Here is a 15,160-nt window from a genome sequence, read left to right as displayed (position 1 = left end):
TGAACCTTAAAATCTAAATGGATTAGTGAATAAGTGGATTCTGTATGGAGGAATGGTCTCGGGTTCCTTGCCATGTGTTCTCCATGTTCTGTTAAGTATTATAGGAGAAGACTCATCTGTTATGTTGGGGGGGGGGGGGGCTGAGGCGCTCCATGAAGTATTAAATGAAGGAGTACAAATAATTTTGGCACACATTTTCTGGAAAAATTTGTTTCATGACAAAAATTTCAATTTTCTTTTAAATTATTTTACTTCTTAGGTTAAAAGCATAAAGAATTTTTTTCATAGCCAGTTATTTTTCTAAACCAGTATGAAGACAAATAACTGACAGAAAAAATGATTGAAAACATAACAAAGAAATTGTACTTATCAAAGTACAAAAAGAAATATATTGAAAAGCAAGTAAGTCATTGTACCTGGTAATTAGCTATTACCAATTAAATAATGGCAAACAAATACAGTTGAAGGAAAAAAAAATGACCAGAATTATGAACAAAGGTTCTGAAATGACTAGTGCTGAAAACACCAGTAGTCTGTACAGTGCAAAGGGAAGGTATCTTGTTTTCATTTTAGGAAAAAAACATACCACGATATACAAACCTTTGATCAGAGTCAAAGATAGATGGACAAACTAAAATCTGCTAAAATTCAGGGATGTGCTAGGAGCAGTGGAACAAACAGTTATAAAGAAGATGAGGCAAATATCACTGTACCAAACTAATGAGAAGGAGAAAGCGTGGAGAAAAAGAAGGATCTAAGAATGATCCAAATCATTTAGCTTCAGAATTAACATGTTGAATGTAGTGTAAAGGCTTAAGCATCGATAGTCATCACTGCACCTGACCTACATCTCTTTATTAATGATTGAAGTATGGATTTTAGCATTTAAATGACTGATTCCTGCCTTCATTGCATTCATAAATTATTCATACTCCATAAATTATTCATACCCCTTCACTTTCTTTACACTTTGCTGTGATATAGATCAGTGGTTTGGGGGCGGTCCGCTCCGAGCAGCAGCTATTTAGGGGCGTCCAAACTACGGTAGTTTCCTCTTTTTTTTGTTCCTTGAGGAGGCGCAAAAAAAAAAATTTCTTTAAGCTTTGGGGCGTCACATTTTTCAACGCCCCGGTCAACATGATCTCCAGCTACGCCACTGATATATAGATATTAATTTAATACACAAATTTTACAATAAATTTTCATTTTTTATTATAAGTATACATTTATTATAAGTATACATACATAAAAACTATACTATATTTACTTTTATACAATCTTAATAATTATTATAACATAATGACTGATTAATGTGATACCTGCGCTTGTTTCAATGAACACAAAAGTTTTATATTCGGCTCAATATTTGACAGCGCAACCCGAAGTTCTTGGCCAAGATCTTTTAAGCATGACCGCTTATCATTTTTAATTAACACAAGAGTTGTTTGTCTTTTTTGGCGTAATTGGGATGGTTTGAATTTAGATGACGATTTAGTTTACTGGGTGCCATTGCCTCGTTTGATAGCTGATCGCCGCAAATGATGCATTGTGGCTTTGGAGCCGTTTCGTCACCACACCACGAGAATCCATATCGAATGTAGTCTTCGTTGTACTTCCTTTTCACAATCTTCTTTGTTTTTTTTGCAACACTTGTGCTGGGTTCTTCATCATCTGTACGTGAAGATGAATCTTTTCCACATAAAAATTTATCCATATTTAAAGGGGTATAAAACTAAATATGAATCACACGAAGAACGTTAACCATACACAATTCAGCAACACAACTAATAGTAATGAATGATAACTACTGTCGCAAGATGAGTGAATGCGACGTAGCACGACTAATACGTCGGCTTGAATTGAATCTAGGTGCGGGCACGGAGCGCTCTGGCTATCAAAGCATACTACGGAGTTGTCTAGCGACTACGTAGGGCCTACGTTGTAGGCGACAGGCGATGGGATTTATTATTTCAGAGAAATGACACATAAAATTATTAAACCTTTAAAAGGCTATTTACGCGAATATTTCGTTGCACGTATTCTCGTTATTGTGTTTCTAAGGAGGACCGTTGAAATATTATTTAGTTAGAAAATTGTCTTATTTGACCGCGTCACACCTGTATCGGCTCAAGGCACACCAGTGTGCCGTGGCACACCGGTTGCGGAGCACTGATATAGATTAACTTTTAAAGGGAAAAATTTGTCAGTTTGGCTTATCAGTCTACACTGAAAACACATAATAACAATGTGAAAACATTTTCAGAAAGATATATAAATGACAGATTTCAGTTTTTGATTTTCTTAAGTATCCATGCCCTTATTTCAGTACTTTGTAGAAGCACATTTTGCAGCAATTTGAGCCTGTGAGTCTTTTTGAGTAAGTCTGTACAAGCTGTGCACACCTTAATTTGGGCAGTTTATCCCAGTCTGCTGTTTGCCTGGACCAGTCAAGGACAGTCAGAGTTTTGTCTAGAAGATTCTCCACTTGGCTGTATGCTTTTGGTCCTTGAACATTAGAACAATCTAGACAAGAACAGGACATTCAGCCCAACAAAGCTTCCCAGTCCCATCCACTTAATTCTTCGAAAATAAAATCAAGTCTAGTTTTGAAAGTCCCTAAAGTTCTGCTTTCTACCACACTTGGTAACTTATTTCATGTGTATGTGTTCTCTGTGTAAAGAGAAACTTCCTAACGTTAGTGCAAAATTTACCCATAGCAAATTTCTGTCTCTTCCCTGTGTTCTTTATGAACTTATTTTAAAGTAACAGTCTCAATCCATTGTATTTATTTCCTTTATAATGTTAAACATTTCAATCATGTTTCCTCTTAATCTTCTTGTGCTCAAACAGAAAGGGGTCAGCTATTTAATCTTCCCTCATTATTTTAGTGAAAAGTGAACTATCACCCCAGTCTGATGTTGCATGCACTCTGAAGAAGGTTTTCCTTAAGGACTTCTCTGTATTTGGCTGCATTCTTCATTCTCTCAGTTCTGACCAGACTCCTTACCCCTGCACTGAGAAACACCCCCATAGTATGGTGCTACCACAGTGCTTCACAGTGGGGATAGTATTAGGCATGTGATAAGCAACATTGGATGCGAGTTCATTGGACTTAATGGTTTGGTGTTTGTCCTGACATGCTGTGTGAATTGTTGGACCTTATATACACAGATGTGTTTGCCTTTCTAGCTACTGTATATCCAGTCAGTTCAGTTTGCTACAGATTGAGAAAAGTCAAATTATAGGCACATCTCAATCTTAAAGCAAGCAGGATGCATGACCACAGTTTAAAGTGACACAGCGAAGGGTCTAAATATTTGTTAATATTAATAAATATATAAACCTTTCTGTAAACATGTTTTCACCCTGCCATTATGGGTTACTGAGTTTAGATTGATGGGCAAAAATGGCATATTTATCTATTTAAAATTGTCCAAAATATGAAGGGGTCTGAATACTTTCTGATTCCATTGTATATGCAAGAATAAAGCCGCTAGACTTTTTAAACACTGTCATTGCATTCAAGGAACTCACTAAGAAGGTGGTCGTCTTCTTTTTTTGGCTGCTCCCGTTAGGGGTTGCCACAGCGGATCATCTTCCATCTTTCTGTCCTCTGTTTCTTGTTCTGTTACACCCATCACCTGCATGTCCTCTCTCACCACATCCATAAACCTTCTCTTAGTCCTTCCTCTTTTTCTCTTGCCTGGCAGCTCTATCCTTAGCATCCTTCTCCCAATATACTCAGCATCTCTCCTTTGCACATGTCCAAACCAGCGCAATCTCGCCTCTCTGACTTTGTCTTCCAACCGCACATCTTGAGCTGACCCTCTAATGTACTCATTTCTAATCCTGTCCATCCTCGTCACACCCAATGCAAATCTTAGCATCTTTAACTCTGCTACCTCCAGCTTTGTCTCCTGCTTTCTGGTCAGTGCCACTGTCTCCAACCCATATAACATAACCGGTCTCACTACTGTCCTGTAGACCTTCCCTTTCACTCTTGCTGATATCCATCTGTCACAAATCACTCCTGACACTGTTCTCCACCCATTCCACCCTGCCTGCACTCTCTTTTTCACCTCTCTGCCACAACCCCCATTACTCTGTACTGTTGATCCCAAGTATTTAAACTCATCTACCTTCGTCAACTCTACTCCTTGCATCCTCACCATTCCACTGACCTCCCTCTCATTCACACACATGTATTCTGTCTTGTTCCTACTGACCTTCATTCCTCTCCTCTTTAGAGCATATCTCCACCTCTCCAGGGTCTCCACAACCTGCTCCCTACTATCACTACAGATCACAATGTCATCAGCAAACATCATACATAGTCCAAGGGGACTCCTGTCTAATCTTGTCTGTCAATCTGTCCATCACCATTGCAAATAAGAAAGGGATCAGAGCCAATCCCTGATGTAATCCCACCTCCACCTTGAATGCATCCGTCACTCCTACCGCAGACCTCACCACGGTCACACTTCCCTTGTACATATCCTGTACAACTCTTACATACTTCTCTGCCACTCCCGACTTCCTCATACAATACCACAGCTCCTCTCGAGGCACCCTGTCATATGCTTTTTCCTGGTCCACAAAGACACAGCACAACTCCTTCTGGCCGTCTCTATACTTCTCCATCAACACCCTCAGAGCAAACATTGTATCTGTGGTGCTCTTTTTTGGCATGAAATCATACTGCTGCTCAGTAATCATCACCTCACTTCTTAACCTTAACTTAAGCTAGCTTCCACTACTCTTTCCCATAACTTCATGCTGTGGCTAACCAGTCTTATCCCCCTCTAGTTACTACATCCCCCTTATTCTTAAATATCGGCACCAGTACACTTCTTTTCCACTTCTTTGGCAACCTCTCACTTTCTAAGATTCCATTAAACAATATGGTAAAAAACTCCACTACCATCTCTCCTAAACACCTCCATGCTTCCACAGGTATGTCATCTGGACCTATGGCCTTTCCATTCTTCATCCTCTTCGTAGCTGTCCTACTTCCTCCTTGCTAATCCGTTGCACGTCCTGATTCACTATCTCCACATCATCCAACCCCTTCTCTCTCTCGTTCTCTTCATTCATCAGCCTCTCAAAGTTTTCTTTCCATCTGCTCAACACACTCTCCTCGCTTGTGAGTACGTTTCCATCTTTATCCTTGGAATGGTGAGCATGCAGGGAGTAGAGTTGGCGAAGGTGGATGAGTTTAAATACTTGGGATCAACAGTACAGAGTAATGGGGATTGTGGAAGAGAGGTGAAAAAGAGAGTGCAGGCAGGGTGAAATAGGTGGAAAAGAGTGTCAGGAGTAATTTGTAACAGACGGGTATCAGCAAGAGTGAAAGGGAAGGTCTACAGGACGGTACTGAGACCAGCTATGTTATATGGGTTGGAGACGGTGGCACTGACCAGAAAGCAGGAGACAGAGCTGAGATAGCAGAGTTAAAGATGCTAAGATTTGCATTAGGTGTGACGAGGATGGATAGGATTAGAAATGAGTACATTAGAGGGTCAGCTGAAGTTGGACGGTTGGGAGACAGTCAGAGAGGCAAGATTACGTTGGTTTGGACATGTGCAGAGGAGAGATGCTAAGGATAGAACTGCCAGGGAAGAGGAAAAGAGGAAGGCCTAAGCGAAGGTTTATGGATGTGGTGAGAGAGGACATGCAGGTGATGGGTGTAACAGAGCAAGATGCAGAGGACAGAAAGATATGGAAGAAGATGATCCACTTTGGTAATCCCTAATGGTAGTAGTCGAGAGAAGAAGACGACCCTAACCTCCTGCACATCTTTCCCATCTTGGTTCCTCTGTCTAGCCAATCGGTACAGGTCCTTTTCTCCCTCCTTAGTGTCCAACCTCTCATACAACTCATCATACACCTTTCCTTTAGCCTTCGCCACCTCTCTTTTCCCCTTGTGCTTTATCTCCTTATATTCTTGTCTACTTTCTGCATCTCTCTGACTATCCCACTTTTTCTTTGCCATTCTCTTCCTCTGTATACTCTCCTGTACTTCCCCATTCCACCACCAGGTTTCCTTTTTCTCCTTCCTCTCTGTCCAGATGTCATGCCAAGCACCCTTCTTGCTGTCACCCTTACTACATCTGCTGTACTTTCCCAAGTGTCTCGTAATTCTTCACTACCACCCAGTGCCTGTCTCGCCTTCTCCTTAAATTCAATTTTGCAGTCTTCCTTTTTCAACTTCCACCATTTGATCCTTGGCTCTGCCCTCACTCTCTTCCTCTTCTTGATCTCCAACGTCTAAGAAGGTAAAAAGTGAAAAAAATTTGATTTTCTTAATCATCCTTATGATTTAAATATATTTATCATGCATTTCACAATTATAAACCCAAAGATCAAATAGTAGAAGAAAATGGCCACAGAAAGAACTTTGTTAAGCACCTTTTAGAAACAAAACAATCATAGTCTATGTGATCTAGTCCTGCTGCAAATATTGCATGCACAGATTTACAGAATGTTTTATTCTTTTTTTTAACCTCTGCATGAAACTCACTTCCTTTTAAAGTGGTGGATAGATTGCAAGCACTGTAATATTTTAAAATGCTAACACATTATTACTCAAAAAATGAGGGTGACATTTTGTATTTTTGACTCATTTATATTCATCTTTTTACAACAAAATACCAGTTTTTGATATACTTTAGTATATTTTTGGGGCTATAGGTTACATATTTTTTTATGGAACTAGTAAGTTTCAGGGCTTGCTGAGTGCAGCAGTATGGAGAGGGTTGAGGTATAACCTCATGGTCTAACATCAACACTGGACCACATATCCGATAGTTATAAATCTGCAAATAAATATTTGTTACTACTTTTCATTATGTCCAAACCCCCTTAATATATTCATTGTGGGTTTCCATTGAAAGAAGCTTTTTTTTTTTATTTTCATGACTGGTTGATGTAATCCTTCAACACAGCCAATAATGAGTAAAAAAAAAAAAAAAAAAAAGTTCTATACTGATAATGAAAATTGCATGCCTAGAGTCACTATGCAGCAAGCAATATTGAAGTACTAGGAGGGTTTTTAAAAATGTTCAGCCCCTAACGTCTTTCTACTCCTCCACAAGATAACAGAAGTTAGTAATAGCCACTTCAGTCAGAACAAACACCCTATTGGCACAAATTTTGGTGCAAGTGAAAAAAGATATGTAAGCATCTCACATGGACTTCATCCCTTATTAAAGAGAAATTGGGGTGGGAAGCAAAGTAACAATACAAGGAATTTTTCGTTAATTTATAATTATTTGAAATATTAAGGTTGATTGTTATTAGGATAAACATACTATAAGTGATTAATACAAATTCCAAAGATATGCTATGATAAACTTACATTTTAAGGTGTTACAAGGTATCTTTCACTTAATTTACTGTAGAAAATAGATGAAAGGATCACATGGTTTTAATTCATCACCATGGTTAAATAATTGTATTCTTGTTTTGCAAATAATCCAACAAAGTAATTTCTATCATATGTCTGTAACACATTTATTCTTTTTGTCCCGCACCAGGTCTCATGAACTCCGATCAAAGATTGTTTCTCTTCAGCTTCTCCTGTCAATTCTTCAAAGTGCTGGTCCAGTTTTTAGAACCCATGAAATGTTTATCAATGGAGTTAAACAGTACTTATGCGTAGCCTTGTCTAAGAATGGCGTTTCCTCTGTGCCTTATGTGTTTGAGCTCTCATTAGCCATTTTTCTTACTCTGCTTTCCAATTTCAAGATTCATCTCAAGATGCAGATTGAGGTAGGTCATTTTAAAAGTAATGTTCTTGAGTTTAAGCTTGAAAAGAATATGCAATATACAGTAGTAAAAGATAATCTAGCTTTAAAAGGTTTGCACTGGATAGTTTGGCAAAGAAACAGCAAAATAGTTACAGAGTAAAGTTCAATTCCTACAAAAGCCTGTGCAAACAGTATGTTTTGAACAGTAGCATAATTATGGCCGCATGGCTTAACACTAGAATTACCAGAGCCAACGAAAAAATTTGTAATCCCAGCCCACCTCAGTGTCTTTTGTCTTCTAAATGTGTCGATAAACCCAAGCAGCCTGCTATACCATCCCCCAATGCCTCAGAATGGGCAAGAAGTTCTCCCAGTTCCTGCCTTGATTCATTATCTGGGAGTGAGCTACTGAGAATTGTAAGGGGAAAAAATTTGATATGTGCTTTGTATCTACAACAATCTATGTAAACACATCATTAAAACAGAAACGTTTTTCATGTTTTAGTAATAAATGAGAAAATGAAGACATGAACTGTATAATGTGTGAATGCTGATGGCCAAATATCAAATAAACACTTTCACAAAAGGTGCAAGTACAATATGACAACTTCTGTGGTGTTGCGGTAAAATCCACTGACTTATAATCTGGATGTCGTGAGTTCGAAAACACCTCCCCGGCAAATATACGGTTTTGAGTAGTGAGCTGCTCTTATTGTTAATATTATACAATAAAAACATACATTTGATTTGTGTCTGTAACAGCCGGTGTAAATTTATAGTACTTGTAAAAGTTAACTTTTTTTTCACTTTTATTCTCTCAGTCACAATCACAATACAACACCCACCACCTGCCCCAGATCTGACGCGGTTACTTTTTATCTGAAACTGGGAATATCTGTAGATGTGAGTGGTGTTTAGAGACAATGGAACTGGAAATTCTCTGATCTGGATGGATAAAAGCTGACACACAAGCACTGGTGAATCTGACTTCTTCTTATCTCACCGTAACTTGAATTAGTATGCACCTTGTGGTCCATGATGTCAATGCCGCACTGACAATAAAACAGAGACATAGGTATATATGATATTTGGAATAACTCATTTTATGACCTGTATAGTACATTTCAGAAAACATTGTGGCACTGATGCAACATTATTCATGTTATTCATAGTCATTCGCATGCCTTGTTGCGCTTGTAATCAGTGACCGCATTTTTTTTTTTCCGTTCTTGCCAGTGTCCACTTTTTGGTGCATGGGGGTGTTTCTTTTGTACTCCAGGACATGCAGAGGAAAGAATAGTACAGAGAGGTCAGTTCCGCACTATATGCAATCATCAGATTCAAATGTTAACAGTTCCCACACACCCAAGGACCGTCCTTTCTATGTTTACGACATGTGTACCTGGTGCAATGTACACACTTCTCTCTGTGCTGTGGTTACTATTTACACTGAAGAGGTCTGGGGAGAGCGGTGGTCTTGGAACAGAAGCTTGTCGATGTTGCATCCTCTTTTGCTTTATCCATTGCCTTTTCTTGTAAGAAGTGACGACTAAGTTCCTCTGCAACGTGAGTAAAGAACACTCTACTTTTCTCAGTGGCCCCTGTACATGCCTTGCATAGTACATGTACGTCGATCGGCACCAAGTCAAGCGTGTTATAGCACAAGCAACCGGGCACCTGCATGCTCCTGCTCGCACTGAATAGGCTGACGCCTTCTGGTGCACAATGTCAACGCAGCAAATATATGTGACATTTTGAAGAAATCATTTTATGACCGGAATAGTACGAATCAGAATACATTGTCGCACTAATGCAATATTATTTGAAAACGAACAGCATCACATCGGGTGTGAATTTATACTGGCACTGTTAGGTTGGGGTGGGGGCGGGGCAAGGGAGAGCGTGAACTTGACTGAGAGAATAAAACTGAAAAAAACCTTCATTTTTAGATATGCCATACATTTACAGCTGATATGACGCTTTTCGTTTTCGTCTTTGTTGATAACCAGTGGATTAGTGAAAAATAGGTGCTATATAAAATAAGGTTTCCCTCTGGGAGATAGACACATTACATATAAGATTCACACATCATATGTAGAATTAGGAATCTTTGTGTCCTGTAGTTTTTGCTTCACAGCTCAAAAATGAAAATATTTTTAAGAAAATGAAAGTTTGTGCTTGCATTGCTTGAATTTCAGGGTGACATTGCAGGAATCATGCCTGTTATTTTTTACTAAAGAAATCCTGCATAGGTTAACTTTATAAAGCAGGATAATGTAGGTGTTTTTTCAAGGCAAACCAAAAAGGGTTTATATTATTCACACTTTTGTTTAATTATGCAATTAGTTTAGAAATCGAACTGCATGATTCATGCTTGCTTGTGACAGCATGGTGATATGACCAGTCAGCTGTCATTTGTAATAATTTTAATTTATAATGCTCTGCATTAGAATGAGGGAGTTGGAAATGATAGCAAGATTAATCGCTTTTTAATACAGTGTTATACATAGCCTTAATGAAAAGGAGGCTCCATATTCATCCTCTGATGGTAATAGCTATAGTTATGCATCCAACCATTCATATATTTTCTACCCGGGTTATTTAGTTCAAGGTCACAGGAAGTAGGCACTAATCCTGGCTATACTGGATATGAGGCTGGAACCTACCTTGGATGAGGTACTGTGCTCAAACACCACCATACTTTCTCATGGGTCCAATTTAGAGTGTTCAGATAATTGAATCTTCATGTTTTTAGGTTGTAAGATAAAACTAGAGTATTAAGAAAAAGCTTCCTACAGACAAAACTTGCTGTAGTTGTAGGAAGTAAAAATTCAATTAATTTCAATTCAATTAATGAAAACACAATTTCATTAGATCTGGAAAATGTCACAAAATGTTGATGTTTTCATTTGAAATTTTAGTTCATTTGATTTGTTTATTAAATTTACTTTTTAGAAAATGTTTACAGCTAATGTTACATTCCTGACAAAGTGATTGTCTGACAAACCTGATTTAAAAAGTATATTGCAGTTTTAAAGAAAATATATTAATAATGAATAATCTTAGTACAATTTGTTATTCATATGGCAATAAAGTTACAATTTTCGAGTTTTACATTTTTACTATTTATTTTAAACAATACTTGTGTACATTACTGAACAGAAAACATAAGTGAATACATTTAGTATGTGCACATGGTAAAATAAATAATTTAATCCAGGGTGAACATAAACCTTATGATGAAATTATCCCATCACTCAAAACAACATGATTTTGGGAAATCTCCCTCTGCTTAAATGAAATAAAAGCCCTCACACTACCTGAAGGGGAAAAAAACTAAAAATTCTGCATTTATAAGAAAATTATTCCCTTCTTTCAGTTTTGCAGTTTTATCTATCAGGAATTTTTTGGTAATCATCTGGGGCCTCATGTATAAACGGTGCATATACACAGAAATGTTGCGTACAAACGTTTTCACGCTCAAATCACGATGTATAAAACCTAAACTTTGCGTAAAACCACACACATTTCCACGGTAGCTCATACCCTGGCGTACACAAGTTCTCCGCTCGGTTTTGCAGACTGGTGGCACCCAGCGTCAAAGCAGTTCTACTGTTCCTGTGTGGTTACCCTTTCTTTTTTAGATCCACATCCCTGACGCGGCTTTATAAATAAACAATATGCGGTTAATTGCAGTGTATTAGTTTAATGCATCTGATTGTAATTAACCAGTAACAATATAATGGTCCACGGAATGGTCAAACTATTCCAAATACCATAACTGCTTTAGCGTTGTTACTGTCACTGCACCTTTTACTTCTTTCAGCTGCTCCTGTTAGGGGTTGCCACAGCGGATCATCTTTTTCCATATTACACTCACTGCACCACTTGGAGCAGCTGATCGGAAAGAGAATTATTGGTATACAGCATCAAGCACACGCTGCCTCAGCCATGCTTCCTATTTGAAGTGCTTCTCACACGGCAAACGCTTCAAAACCTTTCCTGTACGGACCTCATGGTTCAGAAAGAGTATCATCCCAAGAGCCCTAAACGCAATCAATCAGTCCATAAAGTGCTCCTTGTAGAACTGTTTGGACTTATAAGTGCAATTACCTCACTGTAAACTTGCGATACAGTTATAATTTTGTACAACCTGAGTCACTTTATAAAGCGCTTATTTACATATGATGACAATATCATTTTTAAGATGAAATGCAGCAAAATATGTTTACTATATTATACAGATAAAACTTTAACTTCATTTAAAAAATCTATATTGTTAATAATTAAAGGACACGGTGTTGCTACGGTAGCAAGGATCTGGTGCTCCGTTCATGGATTGTTCCTGCCTCGTACTGTATGCTTCACTGGGACTGGTATGAAGGCTAGAATAATTAAACATGTACTACGAAGATATTTCAACGTTCCTTAAAAGTTTTGAAGAATTGGCGTTATAAGCTTACAGATGGCTTAATGTCTATTACAGAGCTGATTGTGTGGTGATTGGGTATTTGGAGAATGAAAAGGAAGGGCAGGAATTGGGGGTTAGTACGTTTGAAAGAGACAGTACTGCTGTGATAAATTATTTCATCGAAGGTCGCGCACAATCACTGCACCACCGTGTTCCCATGTTTAATAACATGCTTTAACTCCTATCATCATGAAAATGATATTACGTGTAGATCTCAGTATTTTAATTATTCAGAGAGCTGTAATATTACAAATGTAATGGATTTTGTGTCCTGTTGGAGTAAGAGAAAGCCGGTAAGCACGTAGTGATTCACATACACAGAGCACATAGAAGATCAAATACAAAACAAAGCATTTAACGTGCTACTTTAGTTACGATGGGATTTGAGAAACTAGTAAATTAAATGATTTTAAGATGAAGTTTATGATGTTCTACTTTAATGACAAAATGAACTACGTGATTAAAGTGGAAATTTCGAGATTAAAGTTGACATTTCGTGCTTTTCCCCACTGTGTGCCTATTGTTTTTTCTCTGTACCCTAATAAGCTTTCATATGACACTCAGACGGTGGGCTACGACTTGGCTTTTCACAGCGACATTGATATCTGACAACTTCTTTTTTATTTCGGGCACTGTGTGACTTTGTGAACTTGAGCTTTCGAGTTTCTCCGACACGCTATGTCACTCAATCAACTTCCTTTTGTTGATTATATCACTATTTAAACCAACAAATAGTACGTTTTTCTTTGCCTCCACTTCGTATTCGCTGAAATTCTTATTCCCCCCAAAGTGCTTTTTCCATTGTCTTTTCACACAAGGCTGAGCTTAAGGGCTATTTATATTTATTTGCATATTCAAAGAGGCGTAATTCTTGGAGGAGTTGGGGCGGGACAGCAAGCACGTGCACGTGCATTACTTTTCACGCTGATCGGGATTTATGTAGTGGAAGAATGTGGAAGTTTGCGTACGTACAGATTCCTGCATCTGGATTTTTCTGTGCGTACGCACATTCCCGCTTTTGTGCTTATGCCATGTTATAGTGTGAGTTCTATGCACAGCGTTATACATGAGGCCCCTGGTCCTCAATTGAGTCTTAAATTGAGGCAAACTTTATATCAGGTGATCAAACAACACCTGTTAATCTTTATTCTACTAAAAATATACCAGCATGCAGAAGCTACATATGGAAAAAGTAAGCATACCTTGTGGCAATTATGTATTCATTTCTTAATAAGGTTATCAGTCTCTTAAATCATATTAAAGAGATTTTGGTCAATTCCTTTTTAAAGCACTGATTTAGTTCATTAATGTTTGAAAGTATTTGTGCTCTTCTGGGCTCCTGTTACAGCATTTTAATAGTGCTGTGGTCAGGATCCTTGGTTATACCACAATTTTGACTCTTTGTTTTTCTGTCATTTGTTTGTGGGTTTCTGTTTGTGTTTATGATCCGTTTTTGGCAGGTTTTAGATGTGAGGTTATCCTTTTTTAATTATATTTATTTATGTTTTGACACTGCAGGGACTGCACCTAATTTCATTGTATTTGTTACAATGACAATACAGATATTGTGATTCTGATCATTATTCCCCTGCCATGCTCTTGTTATTAAACACAGTATTTAGTTTTCAGGGCTCTTGCTGTTATTAAAACATTAGAACAATCTAGATGAGAACAGGCCATTTAGCCCAACAAAGCTCGCCAGTCCTATCCACTAAATTCTTCTAAAAGAAACATCAAGTCTAGTTTTGAAAGTCCCTAAAGTCTTACTTGTCTACCATGCTACTTGGTAGCTTATTCCAAGTGTCTATGATTCTCTGTGTACAGAAAAACTTCCTAATGTTTGTGCGAAATTTACCTTTACATGTTTCCAACTATGTCCATGTGTTTTTAAAGAAGCTCATTTTAAAATAACACTACTGTACTAATTCCCTTCATAATTTAATTCCCTTCATAATTTTAAACACTTCAATCACTTCACCTCTTAATCTTCTTTTGCTTAAACTGAAAAGCCTCGGGTCTTTTAATTTTTCTTCATAATTTTTCCCCTTTAGCCCTGGAATCAGTGTTGTCACGCATCTTTGGACCTTTTCAAGCACTGATATGTACTTTTTGTAGCCTGGAGACCAAAACTGTTCAGAGTACTCCAGTTGACATCTCACCAGTGCATTATAAAGCTTGAGCATAACCTCCTTGGACTTGTACTCCACATATTGTGCTATACAGTAATCCCTCGCTATATCGCGCTTCGCCTTTCGCGGCTTCACTCCATCGCGGATTTTATATGTAAGCATATTTAAATATATATCGCAGATTTTTTGCTGGTTCGCGGATTTCTGCGGACAATGGCTCTTTTAATTTCTGGTACATGCTTCCTCAGTTGGTTTGCCCAGTTGATTTCATACAAGGGACGCTATTGGCAGATGGCTGAGAAGCTACCCAGCTTACTTTTCTCTCTCTCTTGCGCTGACTTTCTCTGATCCTGACGTATGGGGATTGAGCAGGGGGGCTGTTCGCACACCTAGACGATACGGACGCTCGTCTAAAAATGCTGAAAGATTATCTTCACGTTGCTATCTTTTGCTTTGCATACTTAAAAGCTCAAAGGGCACGTATTGATTTTTGATTGAAAAACAAACTCTGTCTCTCTCTATCTCTCTCTCTTTCTCTGCTCCTGACGGAGGGGGTGTGAGCTGCCGACTTCAACAGCTTTGTGCCGCGGTACTTCGCATACTTAAAAGCCAAACAGCCCTATTGATTTGTTTGCTTTTCTCTATCTGTCTGACATGATCTGCTCCTGACGCGCACTCCTTTGAAGAGGAAGATATGTTTGCATTCTTTTAATTGTGAGATGGAACTGTCATCTCTGTCTTGTCATGGAGCACAGTTTAAACTTTTGAAAAAGAGACAAATGTTTGTTTGCAGTGTTTGAATAACGTTCCTG

General features: G+C 38.2%; 1 protein-coding gene across 1 annotated transcript in view; it reads left to right on the top strand.

Moving 5' to 3' along the window:
• LOC114658435 (brefeldin A-inhibited guanine nucleotide-exchange protein 2-like) overlaps positions 1–15,160 on the top strand; it is a 923,594-nt gene that overhangs the window by 210,273 nt on the left and 698,161 nt on the right. Inside the window, exon 9 of the mRNA XM_051932465.1 lies at positions 7,536–7,770. Coding sequence (XP_051788425.1) covers positions 7,536–7,770 — 235 coding nt within the window. The remainder of the gene's footprint in view (positions 1–7,535; positions 7,771–15,160) is intronic.

The sequence above is a fragment of the Erpetoichthys calabaricus genome, chromosome 10 (genome assembly GCF_900747795.2).
Source record: "Erpetoichthys calabaricus chromosome 10, fErpCal1.3, whole genome shotgun sequence".
NCBI lineage: Eukaryota > Metazoa > Chordata > Cladistia > Polypteriformes > Polypteridae > Erpetoichthys > Erpetoichthys calabaricus.
This window is presented reverse-complemented; position numbering and strand designations above follow the sequence as displayed.